The 23,754-nt window shown below is 49.1% G+C and overlaps 1 protein-coding gene across 1 annotated transcript in view; it reads right to left on the reverse strand.

Moving 5' to 3' along the window:
• The window catches only part of TRIP12 (thyroid hormone receptor interactor 12), a 470,187-nt gene that overhangs the window by 419,949 nt on the left and 26,484 nt on the right, over positions 1 to 23,754 (reverse strand). Inside the window, 1 exon segment of the mRNA XM_030216098.1 lies at positions 2,579 to 2,725. Coding sequence (XP_030071958.1) covers positions 2,579 to 2,676 — 98 coding nt within the window. The 5' untranslated portion in view covers positions 2,677 to 2,725.

Consider the following 23,754-nt stretch of genomic DNA (forward strand, 5'->3'; position numbering starts at 1 on the left):
TCCTGAAACGGCTTGGCTTGCTCAGAAGGGAGCTTGTCCACCAAGTCCGCCAGCTGCCGCACATTGTTCCGCATATGGATGCTCGTGTAGAGCTGGTACGATTGAATCTTGGCCACGAGCATGGAAGAATGATAGGCCTTCCTCCCAAAGGAGTCTAAGGTTCTGGAGTCTTTGCCCAGGGGCACCGAAGCATGCTCCCTAGAACTCTTAGCCTTCTTCAGGGCCAGATCCACCACACCAGAGTCGTGAGGCAACTGAGTACACATCAGCTCTGGGTCCCCATGGATCCGATCCTGGGATTCGATCTTCTTGGGAATGTGGGGATTAGTTAGTGGCTTGGTCCAGTTCGCCAGCAATGTCTTTTTTAGGACATGATGCATGGGTACTGTGGACGCTTCCTTAGGTGGAGAAGGATAGTCCAAGAGCTCAAACATTTCAGCCCTGGGCTCATCCTCTACAACCACCGGGAAGGGGATGGCCGTAGACATCCCCCGGACAAAGGCCGAGAAAAACAGACTCTCGGGAGAAGAAAGCTGCCTTTCAGGGGAGGGAGTGGGGTCAGAAGGAAGGCCATCAGACTCCTCGTCAGAGAAATATCTGATGTCCTCCTCTGCCTCCCACGAGGCCTCATCATCGGTATCAGACAAGTTCATGAACCTGCGTCGAAAAGCCGCGCCCGTTCCGACTCCGTGGAAACACTGCCACGGCGGGAGCGTCGAGAGGTGGACTCCCTGGCTGGCAGCAGCGAAGCTCCCTCCCCCGACGTCGTTGGGGAGTCCACCTGGGAGGCAGCCGAAGCCATACCGGGGACCTCACCCCGGGCAAAGGGCCAGCCGTCGCCTCACTCGACGGCACCAGTGGCGCAAGCACCCCCGGTATCGGAGGAGAAGGGCGTAACAGCTCTTCCAGGATGCCTGGAAGAAAGGCCCGGAGACTCTCGTGCAGAGCGGCTGTGGAGAAAGACTGAGAAGCCGGTGCAGGTGTCGAGGTCAAAATCTGTTCCGGGCGCGGAGGCGGTACCGGGCTGTCTGGAGTAGAGCGCACCGACACCTCCTGGATGGAGGGTGAGTGGTCCTCCCCGTGCCGATGCCTGCTGGGTGCCGACTCCCTCGGCGACCCAGAGCTCCCGGTACCAAGTCGGGAAGGTGACCGGTGACGATGCTGCTTCGACTTCTTCGAGCGAAGCATATCACCGGAGCTCCCCGGTACCGATGAGGAGGACGTTGAATCCAGACGTCGCTTCCTCGGGGCCGGGTCCGAAGAAGGTCGATCCCGGGGGGGGGCTGTACCGCAGGAGCCCTCAGGGCAGGAGGAGACCTACCCGAAGGCTCACAGCCACCAGCAGGGGAATGGACAGCCCTCACCTGCACTCCAGACGAAGCACCACCGTCCGACAACATCAGCACCAGCGGGGGTCCCGGTACCGCCGACGCACTCTTCCGAAGTCTCGGTACCGTCGATGCAGGAGGAATACGCCTCGATGCCGTCGACGCCGATGCACTCCCCGAAGACTTCGGTGCTGCCGACGACGATGCACTCGAATCCCGAGATGCTGTTGCCGTCGAAGCGCCGGAGAACAGAACGTTCCACTGGGCTAATCTCGCTACCCAAGTCCTCTTCTGCAAAAGAGCACAAAGTCTACAGGCCTGCGGGCGGTGCCCAGCCCCCAGACACTGAAGACACGAAGCGTGCCTATCAGTGAGCGAGATTATCCAGGCGCACTGGGTGCACTTCTTGAAGCCGCTGGAAGGCTTCGATGACATGGGCGGAAAAATCACACCGGCGAAATCAAAATTCGCGATGACAATATGCACCGAAAAAAAAAAGGGGGAAAAACCCGTACGGGCGGCCAACAAGGCCGCTCCCGAAAGCGAAAGGATACTTACGCTGGGAAAAAGCTAGAAATACGGGAAAAAAGGGGAACCTCTTTTTTTTTTTTTTTTTGACAGAGAAAAAGTAGAAAAACCGCGAAAGACGCACGAGGTCTTCTGAGGGGCACGAAACGGCGGCAAAACACGACCGTCCCGAGCGCGGACAAAAGAAGACTGACGAACACGAGCCGGTTCGGGCGGGAAGACGGTCGCGCATGCGCGGTGCGCATGGGCGCACGAGGGCTAGCAAACGTCTTTGCTAGTGAAGATTCTGATTGGAGGGGGTTCCGTGGACGTAACCCATCAGTGAGAACAAGCAGCCTGCTTGTCCTCGGAGAAAATAATTTACAACAAAGTTTTCAATAAAGAAGTTGCTGGTATAATTTAATAAAGCGAGAGGTAGTTACTTGACAGATGACAATGAAAATGTACGCGATAAATTTGCATGCACTCTCATGCATCTTCATTGTGGATATTCTGGAAAACCTGACTGGTTGTGTCTCCCTCGAGGACTAAGTTGAGAACCCTTGCTCTGTGCAGATATTTAAAACACAATAACACAGTATAAAAGTATCAAAAAATGTAAAAATAATCCTCATTTTGAATTTTTACTTATTTAAGGGAACATATACTAATATAAACTTATAACAATTTAATTAAAAAAACCTCTCATTTGCAGCCCACATTGTCTATAAACAGAAATATACCTTCCTCCTACTGCGTCGTCTTGCGGTTGGGCCCCGGCAGTGTTCCTCTGTGAACGTCGCAGTGACCCCCCTGGATTGTTATTAGGCCGGTTGGACATTGGCACCTCTCTCCTGAAGGGACATACCCTTTCTAGACACTACCATTCACTAAAAAATAAAATGCACACAAATAGATATCTCATGCTTATTCAGATAATTTTAAGCAAATGCATTTCCACCACAAAATAATACTGTGACAAAACTGGGTTTTTAAGCCTGTAAAACTGTATTATTTCTTGAAGTGTATTTCTCTAGTTTGGCCAGCAGGTGGTGCATGTTTATGTTTAAAGCTGTTACAGAGAACTGATTGTTCCTTCTTTAGTCAACACAGGCAAGAGGTAACCTGCAGTGATGTGGCCAGCTATTTTTAAAACTTGTTGTTCTGGGCTCTGATTGGCCCAGGAGCTCAAAATTCAGCTAGGATGTACTGGCTTTTTCTCCAGTCTTAACCAGGAAGAAGAGAGAGAGAAATCTCTTTGCTGAGTCATTGTGAACAGTTATATTTGATAACTTGTGAGCAGCTATATGTCCTGATCTCCCCAGGTACTATTTAGATAGTATACAAATCTGTTACTGTTTGCTGATTGCACCAGCACCAGCGGTGCAATTCAATTTTTATAAGCTAGGAATCTTACTGGCAGGATGGGGGATTTCTATCCGATAGTCACTAGCCAGATGGTAAAGCCAACATGCACAGTGAATGCAACTGGTTTGTCCATAACAACTTTACATGCAAGCATGCAACGCATTACAGTGCACATTTAACTATACAATCTTATGTTGTTTTTAAAACCCCACTTTTTGTTGAAAACACTTTCTGTACCCCTATTCCAAATTTTGGATCAGCTGATATTAAAAATAAAAAATTTTCAGAAATGAAACAAATTTTGTACTTCACCTACAGGAAAAATAATTATGCACATTATTATTAAAAAGTACTACAAGCAAAAAATGAACACGGCATTCATCTTTATGTAACTTAGATTAAAAGCCCTCCGAGGTCAGGGAAATACCTGCAGTACTTGAATGTATCACCACTTCTGTACCACTTTTCCCAACTAAAAAACACCCAAACTTATGAGTCACTTTATTTATACAAATGTACTTGTGCACAGTTAAGTTTAACTAGAAAAGTTCAGTCATATGACACTGCTAATAGCTCGTTAATCCAGACACAGCATTCAATGAACAAAATAGCACCCCAGGCAAGGGTAGCGTTTCATGTCCCAAACTCCCACCAAGATGTGCTTGCAGATTCATAGACCAACTCAATAAGCTAATATGGCACTTACATCCCTTCTCCTTTCCCAACTTAACACCCAATAGCAATTGCCCTTCTTGCTCCTCTCTTGCAATAGCCTACAACCCTTGAGCAGACTTAGTACACTATGGTATCTTTTTAACATGCAACTAAAAGGAGGTTGCAATACATAAGCTTTTGTGACCACATAAGTCCCATATTCAAATACGACTCAAGGACTGTAAAAGGAAATTTTTATATCTAGAATATGCTGATGGTATAAGAAGCCCCACAAAAGTACAGTGTACTCCATTTATGTGCACATCGGATAAGCGCATGCTCTGTTTAACTGCATGCCATACTTCGGTCCCGTTTTTAGCACCATCAATTTCTATGGTGACAAACTTCGGTTTAGCGCACCACTGATAAGTGCAAGTTTTGCTTATATGCATGGTTTAAGACTGCTCCTCTGCAGGAAAGACTCCGCATAAGCACACGCATGGAATATGGAAGCCGATTGGCGCGTGACAACCAACGAGATTTCAAATTTACTGCCCCTTTAACTGCCACAGGCAGAATAAGCGAAAGAATGTTGTTAGTGTGTACACTGGAGTGGTCATTATCATGCAACTGTAAGACTAACATTGGCTGAACGAACAGAAGTTCTTAAAAAATTAGAAAACAAAGTCAGGCTTCTATTGCTAAAGAATATGGTGTCAATCCCAGTCAAATTTCACGTATCTTAAAGCAGAAAGACCAGCTTCTGGAAGACTGGCAAAACAACACAAATCCACACAGAAAACGAAAATGGGCAGGAAAAGCTGAGGAGGTAGAAGATGCTCTTCTTTGGTGGTTTTCTCAAGTCAGGAGCAGTTTCCTGTCAGTGGTCACTGCTTATGGAGAAAACTAATCAGCTAGCTGAAAGTCTTGGACTAACTGAATGCAAAGCCACTGTTGGACGGTTGGAAAGATGGAAGGAGAGGAACAACATAAAATTCAAGAAACAGCATGGTGAAAAACAAGACGCTGATGACTTTGGTGCTGAAAATTGGGTTGTTTCAGTTCTTCCTACCATCTTGAACGGGTTTGCACCTTGTGACATTTTCAATGCTGACGAAAACGGTCTCTACTGGCGAGCGATTCCTAATGTAACACTTGCACTCAAACAAGCTGAAACTACAGTAGGTAAAACGTCAAAGGACCGACTGACGATCCTCCTTTGCTGCAATATGGATGGGAGTGAGAAGTTGGAACCCCTCGTCATTGGAAAGAGCAAACAGCCCCGTTACTTCAAGAATGTTAAGCGACTTCCTGTGTCATATAAGGCTAATGCAAATTCATGGATGACTGGGGAAATTTGGAAGCAGTGGCTAAAAAAGTTAGACACTAGAATGCGGCACAAAAGAGTCAGATTTTGTTGCTTTGTGATAATTGTGCTGCACACAGTGATGATGTCAGACTGTCTATCGTCAAGATGGTCTTCCTGCCACCAAACACTACCTCTCTGATCCAACCTATGGATCAGGGCATAACAGCCAATTTCAAACAACATTATCGGGCGCATGTGCTACGTCATCTGATGAGCGTTATGGATGACCAGACTGGCAAGGATAAACGTGCTGTTGAACTGGCTCGTAATCAATGTTGGATTCCCTACATATGCAGGAAGAAGCCTGGAATCATGTTACACAGGCAACAATTGTGAACTGCTACTGCGGTAGAGCTCTTTTTAACCTGAACGCTTTATGTAAAAGCAACACAAACTCAGGGGAGAAAGGCTAACCCTGGCCTCCCGGTTCCCATCCAGGGTAAGCAGCTCCTCTGGTAGCCTCCATCTGAGGCTCCCCTCCGGCCTCAGACCCTTCCGCTCCTGCGGGGGTCAAGCTGGCAGCAGGCAGCTCCACCGAGCGGGAAGAAACCTCGCTCGCCATGCTCAGGCCGGCCCTGACGTCTGAAGAGCACGATTTATAGAGCCCCGCTGTGGATCTGCACTTGCCACAACGTGAACAGCGCTTAACCTCTGCAGCCATCGCTGAAAACGGCAGAAAATTTCAAAATGGTGGACTCACGCCAGAACGTCCCAATCGCGGGCCCTCACCGGAGGAGCTACAAGACTCTCTTACCTCACCAGACCGAGTCACAGAGCTCCGGTCAAGCTGCACAGACAGAAGGAAGCCTCAAAACCGCAGTGCTAACAAGCGCGTCGCATTTTGTTTTTTACGCTGTGAGAAAAGTTAGAGGCAACAGCTAAGAGGCACTCCGGAGGTCCAGGAGAGTGGGAAAGGCAAGGAAAGGACGAACCAATGTGCCTGCATCCACATAGAAGAGTGTGGGAAAGGCAGGGACAAGGCAAACCTATATGCCTGCATTCACATAGGGGGGGAAGCGTAAGGCAGGGAAAGGGCTAACCTATGTGCCTTTAAAGTGAAGCTGCCACAACACCACTGCTACAACTGGCAAAAGCCCAGGAGCCACCCCAGGCAGATTTTTGAAGGAGCGATAGAGAATACTGAGAGGCAGATAGAGAGCATTGAAAAACCATAGTGCCTCTTGTCCAGCTAGCTCCATCTCCTCCTGCTGGTAGGTGGACACAACCCATTCGCAATGGATTCATCTGCTTGATGACAAGGAAAAATCTAGTTTTTAAGGAAATAAGCACTTCTCAAATAACCTCATGACATTTTTACCTCATCCCACTACTCCTGTCTAACCCAGTTAATCCTAGCCCTTTACCTTTTTCCTCCATATTTCAATTATCTAGGTTAAATAACTAAGTATTTAATTACATCTGTTCTTAACTCAAGTTTTATTGGTCTAACATTATATGATGTATTTTACTTTCTGTTAATATATTTTGAACATGTTCATGCTTTCCTAATTGTTATGTATGCCACCCGAGTTATACTCTGGCTAATGCAGGGTATAAATGGTATAAATAAATAAATAAAATAAAATATACTCTCTAGAATTACCTCTCTAGGAACCAGAGCTACCAATTAATTAATTGGATCTCTGTTCACGACTCTCCACAGATAGCAATTCTTACTAAGAATGCAGCAATGCCAATGTGGGATGCTGTACCACTCCCAAGTTCTCCCTCTACCAACCCATAAGGCTGCTTTCTTATTGCTGCAGAAAATCTCTAAAAAAAAAAAAAAAAAAAAGGAACCCACCAACTGCCAGTGGGTTAGTCGCCTCAAATCCTTCCAGATCTGCAAGACCTTCCCCCGATGCTCATCTACAGCAGAGTGGAACCAGGCCAGAATGTTTGCAGAGACTGAATTAAAACTTTCCCCTGGACAGTCCCACATTTCTATCATTGCAGGCTATAGCAGAAGATTTACTACCACATTATAACTCCCAAGAAAATTAATCGAGAAACCCGATATATATCTGCTGTGAACTCGAAGGGAAAGGTAGAAGCAGTTAGCAGGTAAGTTCACACCTTTCTCTTCCTCTTAAGAGCCATAGAAAATTCAGAAAAAGGAAAAAAGAAATTAAGACTCAGAAGTTCTAACCACAGCTCTCCTCACAAACAGTCCAATGCCGCCATCTCGGCTCCCTTGTGTCAAACTGAATATTATTTCTTTTTTTTTTTTGCCATCTAATATCACTTGACACCATAACTAAGCCCTATCCTACAGCACTTTCTGCTAAGTGAGAAGTGCAGATGCTCCCTGCCAGTACTACTCACTGCCTCCCCCTTCCCCACTCCTGGGTGTCTCCCTCCTGTGATCCAAAACGAAAAGACTGCTGGACTCCTCCTAATCAAGGTTGAAGAGCATGGTGTCAAGTGGAGGGGGGGAGGAGGGAGAAACCCTCTCTAGGCTACTACTGAGTGAGAGCTGGGTGAGAAAACTGCAACTTAGCTAACACTGGTCTGGAGGGTGTAGTGAGAAACCAACCCGCAACACTGCTCTGGATGGTGTAGTGAGAAACCAGACCCTTAGAAGTCCACCAGACTGTTAACAGGAGAGAGACAGCAAGAGAGTTTACGAGGAAAATAGAGGGCGTTCTCAGTGCCCTGAAATTGGAAATTGATGGAGAATACTGCTACAGATTTTAAGGAATTAGAGATCTGTCAGTGTTTTGAGAAGCTATCAAAAGGTCAACATGTTTATGATTTGGGAAACACGTTAACGCTAATGGTAAAGATTTTCATTGTAGTGTGGATACCTGGCCAAGGAATACATGCTGGCTAAAGACAGGATATGGATGAGGCAAACACTTTCTGTAGTAATCTCAAAGTTATTTGCATACCTTACAACATTTGATGACATCAAATTAGCTCAAAGTGAGTTACAAACTAATATTTAGCTCATTATAAAAAATACAATAGATCCCATCCCCTTTACTTGCTTACAGTTTGTACATATTATACTGCTTATCATATAATATAAACCCGGTGTTAACAGGGGCTCCACCAAACACCAATTTCCTACCATGCTTTCAGGTTCTTTTTAAACTTCCCATAACAATGTACTTGCTGTAGCGCCAAGGGAAGATTATTCCACAACTTACATAATAACATAGTAGATGACGGCAGAAAGAGACCTGCACGGTCCATCCAGTCTGCCCAACAAGATAAATTCATATGTGCTACTTTTTGTGTATACCTTACCTTGATTTATACCTGGCCTTTTCAGGGCACAGACCGTATATGTGTGCCCATCACTATCCCTGCCTCCCAACCACCAGCCCTGCGTCCCACCACCGGTTCTGGCACAGACCGTATAAGTCTGCCCAGCACCATTCCCACCTCCCAACCACCAGTCAAGCCTCCCACCACCGGCTCTGGCACCCAATCTCGGCTAAGCTCCTTAGGATCCATTCCTTCTGAACAGGATTCCTTTATGTTTAGCGCTACCTCAAATAGTACACCGACTATTTCTGCACTGCAGTTCAGCTCTGTATGCAAGCTTGTGCCATGTGATGCAATAAGTCCAGGAACTCTTGTGGTACTGTGAGAAGAGCCCAAACTTCCTGTACCATGCGCTCAAGTTTACATACTGAGCTGAACTGCAGCAGGGGACTAAGAAGCACGCAGTTTCTTCTAAAAATGCAGCCCGCAAGTGAGGGTAATAGGTAGCAGTGTCAAAGAGACAGGGTGAAGGCTGGAGGAGTATATGCAAATGAGAGAGAGAGATCAGGTGAAGTCGGGGGGGGGGGGAGGGAGGGGGGGAGATTGTTCAAAAGAATAAGCAAGAGACTGGGTCAAGTCAAGGTGTAGGACCCATGCTATGGCATCACCTAAAACAAGGGAAAATTAGGTTCTTACCTTGGTAACTTTCTTTTCTTTAGTCATAGCAGATGAAGCCATATGGGTTGTGTCCATCATAAGTACATAAGTAATGCCATACTGGGAAAAGACCAAGGATCCATCGAGCCCAGCATCCTGCCCACGACAGCGGCCAATCCAGGCCAAGGGCACCTGGCAAGCTTCCCAAACGTACAAACATTCTATACATGTTATTCCTAAAATTTTGGAGTTTTCCAAGTCCGTTTAGTAGCGGTTTATGGACTTGTCCTTTAGGAAACTGTCCAACCCCTTTTTAAACTCTGCTAAGCTAACCGCCTTCACCAGTTTCTCCGGCAACGAATTCCAGAGTTTAATTACACGTTGGGTGAAGAAAAATTTTCTCCGATTTGTTTTAAATTTACTACACTGTAGTTTCATCGCATGCCCCCTAGTCCTAGTATTTTTGGAAAGCGTGAACAGACGCTTTACATCCACCTGTTCCACTCCATCAACCAACAAGGGGAGACAGAGAGCACTCAATTTTTCACAGTGCCTCATGGCCAGCTAGCTCCACTGCCTCTTCAATATTTGAAGCTTCCAAAGCAGAATGGCAAACCACAATGGGAATAACATGAACTTTCCTCACAGCGAACGATGGCCCCTTAACAAGGGCATAAACTCAAAAAAGGAGGGAATGAACTCATCCTCCTGGAGGGAATAAACTCGTCCTCCACTTTGTATAAACGGAGGGAATACTTGCATCCTCCTGGAGGGAATAAACTCATCCTCCCAAAACATGAACTCATCCTCCTATAACTGTAACAAGAACCCTGAAGACTGTTTTCCGACTCCCCAAGGAAGGAATATAACTTCAGGAAACAAGAACAGCACCTAAAATCAGAATCACTGCAATACAGACAATCATACAGGGAGGGCTCATGGCTTCATCTGCTATGAGTAAAGGAAAGAAAATTACCAAGGTAAGAACCTAATTTTCCCTTCCTTGTCATCAAGCAGATGAAGCCATTACGTATGGGATGTAACAAAGCAATCCCTAAAAATAGGGAACAAGCCACACCACGCGCTAGCACCTCTGCTCCAAAACGCGCATCCCTCCTGGCAGCCACATCCAGCCTGTAATGTCGGGCGAAAGAGAGCTTAGAAGCCCCTGTTGCAGCACTGCAAATCTCATGAAGAGATAGTGCTCCAGTTTCCGCCCAGGAAGAGGAAATCGCTCTTGTGGAAAGTGCCTTAAAGGCTTCAGGCGGAGCCCAGCCAGACAGCAGATATGCTGAAAAGATAGCTTCTTTGAGCCAGCGGGCAATAGTGGCTTTAGACGCTGAAGATCCTCTGCGAAGACCTGCAAACAGCACAAAAAGATGATCAGAGGTCCTGAAAGCATTTGTAATTCGCAGATACTGCAACAAAGTCCTGCGCACATCCAAAAGGTGCAACTGCCCAAATGAATCTGGAAACTCCTCCTCAACAAAGGAGGGAAGAAAAACAGGCTGGTTTAGGTGAAACGCTGAAACCACCTTAGGCATGAAGGAAGGCACGGTCCGAACCGTGACCCCTGACTCTGAGAATTGCAGAAAAGGGTCTCTACAGGACAGCGCCTGGAGCTCTGACACCCGTCTCGCCGAGGTAATGGCCACTACAAAGACGGCCTTCAGTGTCAAATCTTTCTCTGAAGCACGCCGAAGCGGTTCAAAGGGAGCCCCCTGAAGGGCCTTCAATACTAATCCCAGGTTCCAAGCTGGACAAGGTGCCGCACGGGAGGACAGAGCCGAAGCACCCCTCTAAGTAACCGTGCCACATCTGGATGAGCAGCTAAGGACACGCCTTCAACCTTGCCATGCAGGGAGGCCAATGCTGCCACTTGCACCCGCAGGGTCAAGCCTTTGTGTACACCATCCTACAAAAAAATCCAGAAACGGCGAAACAGGAGCCCGCAAAGGAGAAAGCGCTCTTGAAACACACCAGACCAAACTGGCGCCAAATCCTGGCATAAGCCACGGAAGTGGAGCGCTTACGGGCCTGCAGGAGAGTGGAAATTACCTTATTTGAGTAGCCTTTATCTCTCAATTGCGCCCTCTCAATTTCCATGCCATAAGACCAAAGCGGCAGGCGTCCTCCATGGCTACTGGACCCTGTGACAACAGGTGCGGAACCAGAGGTAACGGAAAGGGAGCCTCCAACAGCATCTGTCGGAGGTCTGCATACCAAGGCATCCTGGGCCAATCCGGGGCGATGAGCACCACTTCTCCTGGATGCAGCCGAATCCACAGGAGCACTCGCCCTATCAAGGGCCACGGAGGGAAGACATACAGCAAGCCCAGGGACCAGGGTTGAGCCAAGGCATCCAACCCGGCAGAGCGAGGATCCCTCCGTCTGCTGAAGCAGCATGGGACTTTGGCATTGGAACTGGTCGCCATAAGATCCATCACTGCCTTGCCCCATTTGGCACATATCTGCAGGAATACATCGTCTGCTAGTTCCCACTCCGCTGGATCGATCTGATGCCTGCTTAGTCGGCTTGCACGTTGCTCTGACCTGCAATGTGAGCTGCTGACAGGGACTGTAGATGCAGCTCGGCCCAGTGGCAAATTTGTTCGGCTGCACGGCTAGAGGTCTGCACTGAGTTCCGCCTTGTCGATTTATGTAGGCCACTGCTGTCGTGTTGTCCGACATCACTCGGACAGCCAATCCTTCCAGGGTCACTTGAAAAGCCCGAAGAGCCAGAAACACCGCTTTCAACTCCAGGCGGTTGATAGACCACTCCAACTCGTCGGGCGTCCACAGACCCTGGGCATGCTTCCCCTGGCAATGTGCGCCCAAGCCCTTCAGGCTGGCATCTGTCACCACCAGGCACCAATCGGGGAGCACCAGCGGCATTCCCCGCCGCAACATGGTGTCCAAGAGCCACCACTCCATACTGAGGCGGGCCGCAGGGAGCCAAGAAAGTCTGCACTGATAATCCTGAGATACTGGAGACCATCGTTGAAGTAGAGAATACTGTAGAGGTCTCAGGTGAGCTCTCGCCCAGGGCATCACTTCCAAGGTGGCCGTCATCGATCCCAACAGCTGGACAATGTCCTAAGCTCGCGGGCGGGGGCATCCTCAGGAGCAGATGGACCTGACTCTGAAGCTTGCACCACCTTTGCTCAGGAAGAAACACATAGCCCGAGGCTGTGTCGAACCTGGCCCCCAAATATTCTAGAGATTGTGAGGGGGGCAGGTAACTTTTGGCCATATTGACGACCAAGTCCAGAGATTGAAGGACTGAAACCGCTCTCTGGCTGTAGCTAGATGACTCTCTTTTTCTGAGTCTGCTCTGATGAGCCAGTCGTCTAGGTACGGGTGAACCCGGATATCCTCTCGCCTGAGAAAGGCAGCTACTACCACCATTACACCTTGGAGAAGGTTCGGGGAGCTGTGGCAAGGCCAAAAGGCAAGGCCCGAAACTGGAAATGTTTTCCCAACACCACAAACCGCAGAAACTTCTGGTGCGGGGGCCAAATTGGTATGTGCAAGTAAGCTTCTTTCAGGTCCAGAGACGTGAGAAACTCTCCTGGCTGTACCGCCGCAATGACTGAGCGCAGGGTTTCCATGTGAAAATGCCGCACCCTTAAGGACTTGTTTAGCTCTTTTAAGTCCAGGATCGGGCGAAAAGACCCTCCTTTTCGTGGCACCACAAAGTAAATGGAGTAGCGGCCTAAACCTTGTTCGGCGGGAGACACCAGGGGCACAGCCCCTATCTGGCACAGACTGTGCAAAGTCTCCTCTACCGCCGCCCTTCTGTGTTTATCAGGAGGATAAGAAACAGGCAAAGCCAACTCCAAAAGGCCAGGATCCACCGGGGGGCAGGCAGAGGGTCCGAAGATCCCTGTGGAAGAGCTCTTTTAAGCATGTACACCCTATGCAGCATTAAAACAAAATCAGGGGAGAAAACCGCTCCCTGACAGCCCGGATCCTGCCCAGGGCTATCAGCTCTACTATTAGCCTCACTCGGAGGACCTCCTCAGTATGTCAATATCAAAGCCCCATCCGCAGGACTCAGCACTTAGAGAATTACACCCACAAAGGGACACTCTGCCCAGCTCACCACCGCCGAAACGGGGGAGGGGAATTAACCCAGCTCATCCCCACACAAGTGGGGGAGGGGAATCCGTCCAGCTCATCCCCGCCGAGCGGGGGAGGGACACCACCCCGCCGATGCGGGGGGATCTGGCTTATCCTGCAACCGCAACCGCGGGAGGAGCTGACTGACCCTAACACCGCCGAAGCGGGAGGGGTACAAAGCTGCCCTACAGCCGCACGAAGCGGGAGGGAGCGCCGGCAGAATTTATGTCTCAATCCAGCCCCGTAAAACGGAGGGGAGAGGAATGCAGCAGCTCACTGTAACACAAACTCGTCTCAACTCTTGAAGAATCCAATTGAAAAAAAAAAACTTGAACCCGAAGTCCTCCTGAACAGGAACTGAAGACTAAACTTGAACCTGAAATGCAACCAGAATATAAACAGTACAGATATCTGGGAGGGGCTATGGATTGATCAGCTATGATTAATGGAAAGAAAATTATCTGGTATGATACATAATTTTACCTTCCATATCATCATGCTGATCAATCCATAGACTGGTGGGATGTACCGAAGCAGTACTCACCCAGGGCAGGACATTGAAATCCCTGACCGCAACACTGAAGCTCCAAACCGGGCCTCCACCCGAGCAGCCACAGTCAAGCAGTAATGCCTGGAGAAGGTATGGGCCGATGCCCAGGTTGCCGCCTTGCATATCTCTTCCAAGGAGACGGATCCGGCCTCTGCCATCGAGGCCGCCTGAGCTCTAGTGGAGTGAGCCTTCAGCTGAATAGGCGGCACCTTCCCCGCGGCCACATAAGCCGCTGCAATGGCTTCCTTGACCCATCTTGCCACTGTAGGCTTAGCAGCCTGCAGACCCTTACGAGGACCTGCAAACAGGACAAACAGATGATCCGATTTCCGGAAATCATTGGTCACTTCCAAGTATCTGATGATGACTCGTCTCACATCCAGAAATTTGAAAGCAGAGTATTCCTCTGGGTAGTCCTCCCTACGAAAGGAAGGGAGACAGAGCTGCTGATTCACATGGAAGCGAGAAACAATCTTGGGCAGGAAGGAAGGCACTGTGCGAATAGTCACTCCTGCCTCAGTGAACTGCAGAAAAGGCTTTCGACATGAGAGTGCCTGGAGCTCGGAAACTCTTCTGGCTGAAGTGATAGCCACCAAAAAGACTGCTTTCAACGTCAGGTCTTTCAGAGACGCCCTCGACAAGGGTTCAAAAGGCGGCTTCTGCAAGGCTCTTAGCACCAGGTTGAGATTCCACGCAGCCACCACTGAGTGCAGAGGAGGGCGCAGGTGATTAACTCCCTTGAGAAAACGTACCACATCTGGCTGCGAAGCCAAGGAAGCACCCTTCAGGCGGCCCCTGAAGCAAGCCAGAGCCGCTACCTGGACTTTAAGGGAACTGAGCGACAGGCCTTTCTCCAGACCTTCTTGCAGGAACGCCAGCACTGAAGAAATTGGAGCAGTGAAGGGAGAAAGTGAGCCTGCTTCACACCACGCTGCAAAGGTACGCCAAACCCTGGCGTAAGCAGTAGAAGTAGAGCGCTTCCTCGCTCTCAGCATAGTGGCGATGACCTTGTCTGAGAAGCCCTTCTTCCTCAGACGCTGCCGCTCAATAGCCAGGCCGTAAGACCAAAGGGGGAGGGATCCTCCATCACCACGGGACCCTGATGCAACAGGCCCTGCTCCACTGGCAGCCGCAGAGGGTCGTCCACTGAGAGCCTGATCAAGTCCGCATACCAGGGACATCTGGGCCAGTCCGGACCCACCAGGATTATTCGGCCCGGATGCTTTGCAACCCGGTCTAGTACCCTGCCCAACATGGGCCAGGGCGGGAACACATAGAGAAGCTCCTGTGTCGGCCACTGTTGGAGAAGAGCATCTACTCCCAGAGAACGAGGGTCCCGTCCTCTGCTGAAAAAGCGCGGCACTTGGCAATTGGCCGATGACGCCATCAGATCTAGGCTCGGCTGGCCCCAGCGCTTCGTGATGTCCAAGAACGCCTGAGCCGATAACTGCCACTCTCCGGGATCCAAGGTATGGCGACTGAGAAAGTCCGCCTTGACATTCATGACTCCGGCAATGTGGGCCGCTGACAGCTGTTCCAGGTTCGCTTCCGCCCAGTGGCATAGATTCATGGCTTCCTTGGCTAGAGGGGCGCTCTTGGTACCTCCCTGGCGGTTGACATAGGCCACAGCCGTGGCATTGTCCGACAGGACCTGTACTGGCTTCAACGCCAGTACCGGGAGGAACTCCAAAAGCGCCAAACGAATGGCTCTGAGTTCCAGGAGGTTGATAGACCACTTTGCCTCTGCAGGAGACCAGAGCCCCTGCGCTGTCCTTCCCAAACAGTGGGCTCCCCAGCCCGTCAAAGAGACGTCCATTGTGACGACAATCCACTCCGGGGTCACAAGAGGCATCCCTGCAGACAACTTGTCTGTCTTCAGCCACCAGCTCAGCGCCTTGCGCACTGTTGGGTCCAAGGGAAGGCGCACAGCATAATCCTCCGACACCGGAGTCCAGCGCTGCAGCAGAGAGTGTTGTAGTGGTCTCATATGAGCCCTGGCCCAGGGCACTACTTCCATCGTGGCCGTCATAGAGCCCAACAGCTGCACATAGTCCCAAGCCCGAAGCGGAGATGCTACTAGGAACTGGTCCACCTGAGCCTGAAGTTTGACAATCCGATTGTCCGGCAGGAACACTCTGCCCACTTGGGTGTCGAATCGAACTCCCAGATACTCCAGGGACTGAGTCGGGCGCAGCTGGCTTTTCTCCCAGTTGAGGATCCACCCCAGGGAGCTCAAAAGAGCAATCACCCGGTCCACAGCTTTGCCGCACTCTGCATAAGAGGGGGCTCGGATCAACCAGTCGTCCAGATAAGGATGGACTTGTACTCCTTCCTTTCGCAGGAAGGCCGCGATGACCACCACTACTTTGGAGAAGGTCCGCGGATCAGTAGCCAACCCGAACGGGAGGGCTCTGAACTGGAAGTGTCGGCCCAGGACTGCAAAACGCAGAAAGCGTTGATGAGGAGGCCAGATGGGAATATGCAAGTACGCTTCCTTGATGTCCAAGGATGCCAGGAACTCCCCTGCCTTCACTGCCGCTATAACAGAGCGGAGAGTCTCCATGCAAAAGTGCCGAACTTTCAAGGCCCGATTGACCCCTTTGAGGTCGAGGATAGGCCGGACAGAACCTCCTTTCTTTGGTACCACAAAGTAAATGGAGTAACGTCCCTTGCCAATCTGATTTTCTGGCACCGGAACAACCGCACCCAGGCGGATCAGGTTGTCCAAGGTCTGCTGCACTGCCACAGCTTTGACCGGAGACTTGCAGGGAGAGAGTACAAACCCGTCTCTTAAGGGTCGGCAGAACTCTAGCTTGTAGCCGTCTCTGATGACTTCCAGCACCCAAGCGTCTGAAGTTACCCTGGTCCACTCGCCCAGAAACGAGGACAGGCATCCTCCAATCTGCACTGGGCCATGGACCAGGACCCCGTCATTGGGTACGAGACCCTGGGGGAGGACCGGAGGGCGCACCTCCGGGACAGCGGTCTCTGCGAAAGGAATGCTGCTTGGGGGAGAAGTTCTTCTTGAAGGAAGAGGGGACAGAGGAGCCCGACTTGCCCGGGCGGTACCGACGGGCTTCCTGAAACCGTCCTCTGGAGATATCGGGGCGAGCACTGGCCCGAGCCCTGACCTCTGGTAACCTCTTGCCCTTAGACGTGCCGAGATCGGTCACAATTTTGTCCAGCTCGACCCCAAAGAGCAGCTTGCCTTTAAAAGGCAATCTAGCCAGGCGGGACTTAGAGGCGTGGTCCGCAGACCAATGTTTCAGCCAAAGCCACCGCCGCGCAGAGAATGTCTGAGCCATACCTTTAGCCGAGGCTCTCAAGACATCATTCAGTAAGTCTGCCAAATAAGCCAAGCCCGATTCCAGGGCCGGCCAAATCAGCCCTCAAGGAAGGATCCGAGGGGGAAGCCCACTGCACAATTGTCAGGCACGCCCTGGCCACAAAGGAGCCGCAAACTGAGGCCTGCAAACTTAAGGCAGCCGCCTCGAAGGACGACCTTAAGGCCGCCTCCAATCTTCTGTCTTGGGCGTCCTTTAGGGCCGTGCCACCTTCCACCGGCAACGCCGTTTTCTTAGTCACCGCAGTCGCCACAGAAAGGCCTCCCGTTCACTTTCAGGCAAAGGATAGAGGCGGGACATAGCCCTAGCCACTTTGAGGCTCGCTTCCGGGACATCCCATTGAGCCGAAATTAAGGTGTGCATGGCATCATGCACGTGGAAGGTTCTAGGCGGGCGCTTCGTCCCCAGCATAATGGCGGAGCCAACAGGGGCTGAGGGAGAGACGTCCTCTGGAGAGGAAATCTTCAAAATGCTCATGGCCTGCACTAACAGGTTGGGCAAATCCTCTGAGCGAAAGATCCGCGCTGCAGAGGGGTCATCCGCTCCATCCGAGCGGGAATCCGTCTCCTCCAAGGAATCCCCAAAGGACCGTTGGGAGAACTCAGATACGCTGCCCTCACCTACATCAGAGGAAACAGAGTCCTCTAAGGCCTGGGAATCCACCCGAGGGCGTTTACTTCTGGGGGCCTCAACCCCTTTATCGGACAAGGGAGAAGGGGCAGCGTTTTGCATAAGGAAGGCCTGATGCAGCAGCAAAATAAACTCGGGGGAGAAACCCCCCAGACTGTGCACTTCAGCAGCCTGGACCACAGCCCTAGACGCACCCTCAACCGGCGCTCGCAAGAGCGGGAGAAAAACATGCTGCGCATCCAAGATGGCGTCCGGCGCGACACTCCGCGAAGGAGCCGCGCGGGAAGAACGGCGCTTAACTTTAGCCGCTTTTTTGCCGTCGCCCAAATCAAGGGCGGCCATGGCATTAACGTCTCCCAGCTCAAGGGCGGCCCAAGAAGAAGCCGTCCGAGCAGAGTGGCCGGCCAAGATGGCGGAGGCGAGCAGCGGGGGATGGGCGTTTATGGCTGGAAAAACCGCCGCACCGGAGGAAGACCCAGGACACTGACCGGCCTCCGAACTGACACCCACCAAGGGCGAATCAGACTTTAAGACCCCCGCATCCCCGCTAGAAGCGCACACGCGGTCCGGGGAGCGATTCTTCGCGCCCTCGCCCTCCGATGCCATAGGCCATGTGGAGATCGATCGGGGAACCCCCTGCCCGCTATAAAAAGGTAAAAATTACCTGCTTCTCGCTCCGAGCTGTAACGAACTGGTGTCCCAGTGAGTAGCTGCAATAAACGTTTAAATAAACGTCGAAATAAACGCCCTTAAGGACGTCCAAAAAAAATTTTTTTTTTTTTTTTTTTTTTTTAACAGAGCCAGCGGGAGGGGGAGAAAAGGAGGGACCTGGCGCCACCAGGTTTGCACTTGCTCAAGAAGAGCCCTCAACCCCAGGTACTCAACAAAACCTAAAAATTAGGCTTGGAGACCTAGCCAGAGCTGCTGCTGTGTGTGACCACCACCTGCTGAGATAGAGAACATACTGAGGAGTTTCCGGCAGCACATGACCACATATAGGGAGGCAAAAGGATTGCTCTCTATCTCCACCTGCTGGTAGATGGACACAACCCACCAGTCTATGGATTGATCAGCTTGATGATATGGAAAATATTATTTATTTATTTTTTTTAACGCTGTGAGGAAAGCAGAGGCAAAAAGAGGTAAATAAAAACACTCCAGAGGCTCAGATAAGTGAGAAAGGCAGAGAAAGGCGAACCAATGAGCCTGCATCCACTGAGTGGGAAAGGCCAGGGAAAAGCAAGCTAATATGTCCACATCCACGGGGGCATGGGTAAGGCAGGGAAAGGGCTGACCTATGTGCCTTCAAAGTGAAGCTGCTATAGCCTCTAACACCCCGGCTAACAACTGGCAAGCCAGGAGCCACCCCCAGGCAGATTTTTGATGGAGCTCGAAGAAGCTGCAGCCACCCTGCTTGGGGAGATAGAGAATACTGAAGAGGCAGTGGAGCTAGCTGGCCATGAGGCACTGTGAAAAGTTGAGTGCTCTCTATCTCCCCCTGCTGGCTTCATCTGCTTGATGACAAGGAAAGAGGCAATTTACCTCTGCTTCACCTATCTAGCAGGATGCTAGCAAAGCATGCTGACAGATGTAGGACAAGGGAGACTACTGGCTTCTGCCAGTGATTTGCAGAGGCACTGTTAACGAACCAATTTACTAACATTTCTTTGCCCACAGAAAATAGGAAAAAAGCCTTAGTAAGTCAGTTTTTAAAAGAGCTATTGCTGATCTGTGAGGGGATCCCCACCCCCTAACTTCACTAGGGACAATGTTGGAAGGATAGGGAAGGAGAAGAGATCTCAGCTGCTGACTCCTACATTTTTGGGCTGGTTCCTAGATTTAGTGAAAATTTTGTTGAGCTCTGATTTATAGTATCAAAGGCAGCTGTTAGACCAAACAACAGATCATCACTTCCCCTAGCCATATTAAATCTGTTATTTACCAAGAAAACTAAAACCATTTCCATGCCATGATTTTTTTGAAAACCAGTCCGCTGACAAGCCCCTAACAGCTCCACATAATCCAATAGTTAAACAAATTTGCAAAAAAAAAAAAATTAATAAACTGCAAATGAGAGATCAGAGGACAGAAAGATAAGGACCCTATGTCTATATTACCACCTTAAGAATGGGCTGGTAATAGCTTGTTTCAAAGCCTTAGGTAAAGTACTCTGCAGCAAAGGAGTATTAACAGAACAAGTCAGCAGGGAAGCTATCTATTGCTTACACTCCTTTAAACATTTTTTTTAAATTAGGAATTGGATCAGACTGGCACAATTGCTTTAACTCCTACTGAAACAGATCTAAAATGGTATAAAATTAGTTGAGAAGACAGCAAAACTGGATCATCTGTAGTGGGTATGACAGCAGACTACAAAGAAAGGAAAGGGGAAAAGGGATGGGATTTAGTACACCACCTTTCTGTGGGTTACATATTATATACAGGTAATTATTTTGTACCTGGAGCAATGAAGGGTTAAGTGACTTGCCCAGAATCACAAGGAGCTGCAATGGGAATTGAACCCAATTCCCCAGATTCTCAGGCTACTGCACTAACCATCAGGCAACTCCCCACTCCATATTCTCTAATATTTATTTGGATTTATTTTTTGAAGGAATTCACTCAAGGCGGTGTACAATAAGAATAAATCAAACATGAGCAATAGACAATTACAGCAGTAAAAATATTCAAATAATAATTCAAAGTATGGCATAGTATACTACTTACAATGTCAACACAATAGAACATTTTAATTGACAGTGTAAGGTATCAGCAAAGATGAAACATACATAAGTAAAAGTAAGAGAAGTTAGAAAGTAAGGTGACTTAATTTAAAGAAGTTGTACATGAGGTCAGAGAGATGGTTAACATATAGAAAGGTAAGAGAGTAAGAGGAGTTAGAAAATAAGGTGACTAATTTAAAGAAAGGTGCACATGAGGTCAGAGATATGGTTAAATATCTCAGCTAGGGTAGAAGTGGAAAAAAATGTTCTGTGTAGTATGTGTAGCCTATGTCATTTCTTGTGTGTGAATAAGACTAGGTTAGTTACTTCTTCCATTAAAGGACTGTTGGAAGAGCCAAGCCTTCACCTGCTTCCTGAAGTAGAAATAGTCTTGTGTTAAGCGGAGCCTTTCAGGGAATGCATTCCAGAGGGAGCTACTCTGGAGAAGGCTCGCTTGTGGGTATCACATTGTGTAATGTCTTTGGTAGAGGATGTGGTTAGTGAGAGTTCTTAAGACCTTAGTGTCATTGAAAGTGTGTAGAGGATCAACCTATTCTTCAGGTACTTGGGGCCATTTCCTTTAAAGACCTTGAAGATCAGTTTTAAATTTAGCCCTGTATTTTACTGGTAGCCAAGGAAGTTTTTGCAAAAATGGTGTGATGTGGTCACGCTGCTTGCAACCTTCTATTCGTCTTGCTGCAGCATTGTGAATCAACTTGAGTTAGTGCAGGCCTTTTGTAGTCAGACCCTTGTAGACAGCATTACAGTAATCCAGTCTTGTTATTATCATGGCATGCACAACTGGGACAAGATTTACCTTCTCAATGTAAGGAAAGAGGCAGCGTAGCTGTCGCAAATAGTAGAAGCAGCTCTTGAAGGTTGCTTGGAATTGGTGAATCAGAGTAAGTGTTGAATCTAACTGTATTCCAAGGTTCCTCACTTGTGATTTGAGGAGAAGTTCGTACTTCCCAAAAGAGATTTTGATGTCAGGTCTATATCCACTTGTGTTAGGGACCCAGAGAAGCTCAGTTTTACTTGGGTTCAGGCAAAGTTTGTTGTGTTTAGCCCATTCTTGAATTGATGTTAGAAAGGTAATCAGTTTATTCAGGGGCTGTAGGTAAGTCAGGTTCAGTGGGTATGAGTAGCTGCACATCATCCGCATAGATGTAGAACTGAGTGTCCATTGACCAAATCAGCTCAGCTAGTGGTTCGAGGTAGAAACTGAACAGAATAGGTGACAGTATTGATCCTTGTGGTACCCCAAAGGTCAGTACCCATGGTGGCGACGAGCTGCTGCCAAACATTATGGACTGTTGCCTGTCTGATAGATAGGATCTGAACAAGCAAGTACTGGTCCATTGATACCTGTTTCTGTTAGCCGTGCTAGCATGATATCATGATTCAGTATCAAAAGCTGCTGAGAAATCTAGCAGTATTAACACCGATGAGAAACCACTGTCTCGATTTCGGTGAAGTTCATCTAGTAGGGATATGAGGACCATTTCTGTTCCATAACCGGATCTGAATCTAGACTGACATGGATCTAGCCAGTTAATGAAGATGCATACCTGTAGCAGGTATTCTCCGAGGCCAACAGGTTGGACATCATCACGCATGGGTCGTCGTCCGCAACAGCCCAGGAGACCGGAAGTCAAACAAAAAAAAAACAAAAAAAATAAAACTTTCAAAAGTTCTACAAGCGGCATGGCGCACACGGAGACAATGCACCGCGCATGTGCGAGTGACTTCCCGCCTGCGACACCCGCTTCCCTCAGTTATATGAAAAGCAAACAAGAAGAACAACTCCAGAGGGGAGGAGGGTGGGTTGTGATGATGTCCAGCCTGCTATCCTCGGAGAATACCTGCTACAGGTATGCATCTTCATTTTCTCCAAGGACAAGCAGGCTGGACATCATCACGCATGGGGTATCCCTAGCACCCAGGCTCACTCAAAACAATGAACACAGGTCAATTGGGTCTCGCAACGGCGAGGATATAACTGAGATTGACCTGAAAATAAACACAAGTGAGAGTGCAGCCTGGAACAGAAAAGGGCCTAGGAGGGTGGAGTTGGATTCTAAACCCCGAACAGATTCTGCAGCACCGACTGACCAAACTGACTGTCGCGTCGGGAATCCTGCTGAAGGCAGTACTGAGATGTGAATGTGTGGACTGATGACCACATTTGCAGCCTTGCAAATCTCTTCAATGGAGGTTGACTTTAAGTGAGCCACTGACGCAGCCATGGCTCTAACATTGTGAGCCGTGACATGGCCCTCTAAAGTCAGCCCAGCTTGGGCATAAGTGAAGGAAATGCAATCTGCTAGCCAATTGGAGATGGTGCATTTTCCGATGGCAACTCCCTTCCTGTTGGGATTAAAAGAAACAAACAGCTGGGCGGACTGTCGATAGGGCTTTGTCCGCTCCACATAAAAGGCCAATGCTCTCTTACAGTCTAAGGTGTGCAACTTGTCCTCACCAGGATGGGTGTGTGGACGGGGGGAAAATGTTGGCAAGACAATTGACTGGTTCAGATGGAACTCCGACACCACCTTCGGCAAGAACTTAGGATGAGTGCGGAGGACTACTCTGTTATGATGAAATTTAATATAAGGAGCATGGACTACCAGGGCTTGGAGCTCACTAACTCTACGAGCTGAAGTAACAGCCACCAAGAAAATGACCTTCCAGGTCAAGTACTTCAGATGGCAGGAATTCAGTGGCTCAAAAGGAGCTTTCATCCGCTGGGTGAGAACAACGTTGAGATCCCATGACACTGGTGGAGGTTTGACAGGGGGCCTTGACAAAAGCAAACCTCTCATGAAGCGAACTAAAGGCTGTCCAGAGATAGGCTGACCTTCTACACATTGATGGTAAGCACTGATTGCACTAAGATGAACTCTTATTGAGTTAGTCTTAAGACCAGACTTTGATAAGTGTAGAAGGTATTCAAGCAGGTCCGTGTAGGACAAGAAAATAAAGGATCTAGGGCCTTGCTGTCACACCAGACGGCAAACCTCCTCCATTTAAAAGAGTAACTCTTTTTAGTGGAATCTTTCCTGGAAGCAAGACTCGGGAGACACCCTCTGAAAGGCCTAAAGAGGCAACTTCTAGGTTCGCAACATCCAGGCTGTGAGAGCTAGAGACTGGAGGTTGGGATATAGAAGCGACCCCTCGTTCTGGGTGATGAGGGTCGGAAAACACTCCAATCTCCACGGTTCTTCGGAGGACGGGATATAGAAGCGACCCCTCGTTCTGGGTGATGAGGGTCGGAAAACACTCCAATCTC

Source organism: Microcaecilia unicolor, chromosome 10 (genome assembly GCF_901765095.1).
Source record: "Microcaecilia unicolor chromosome 10, aMicUni1.1, whole genome shotgun sequence".
In the NCBI taxonomy this organism is placed as follows: Eukaryota; Metazoa; Chordata; class Amphibia; order Gymnophiona; family Siphonopidae; genus Microcaecilia; species Microcaecilia unicolor.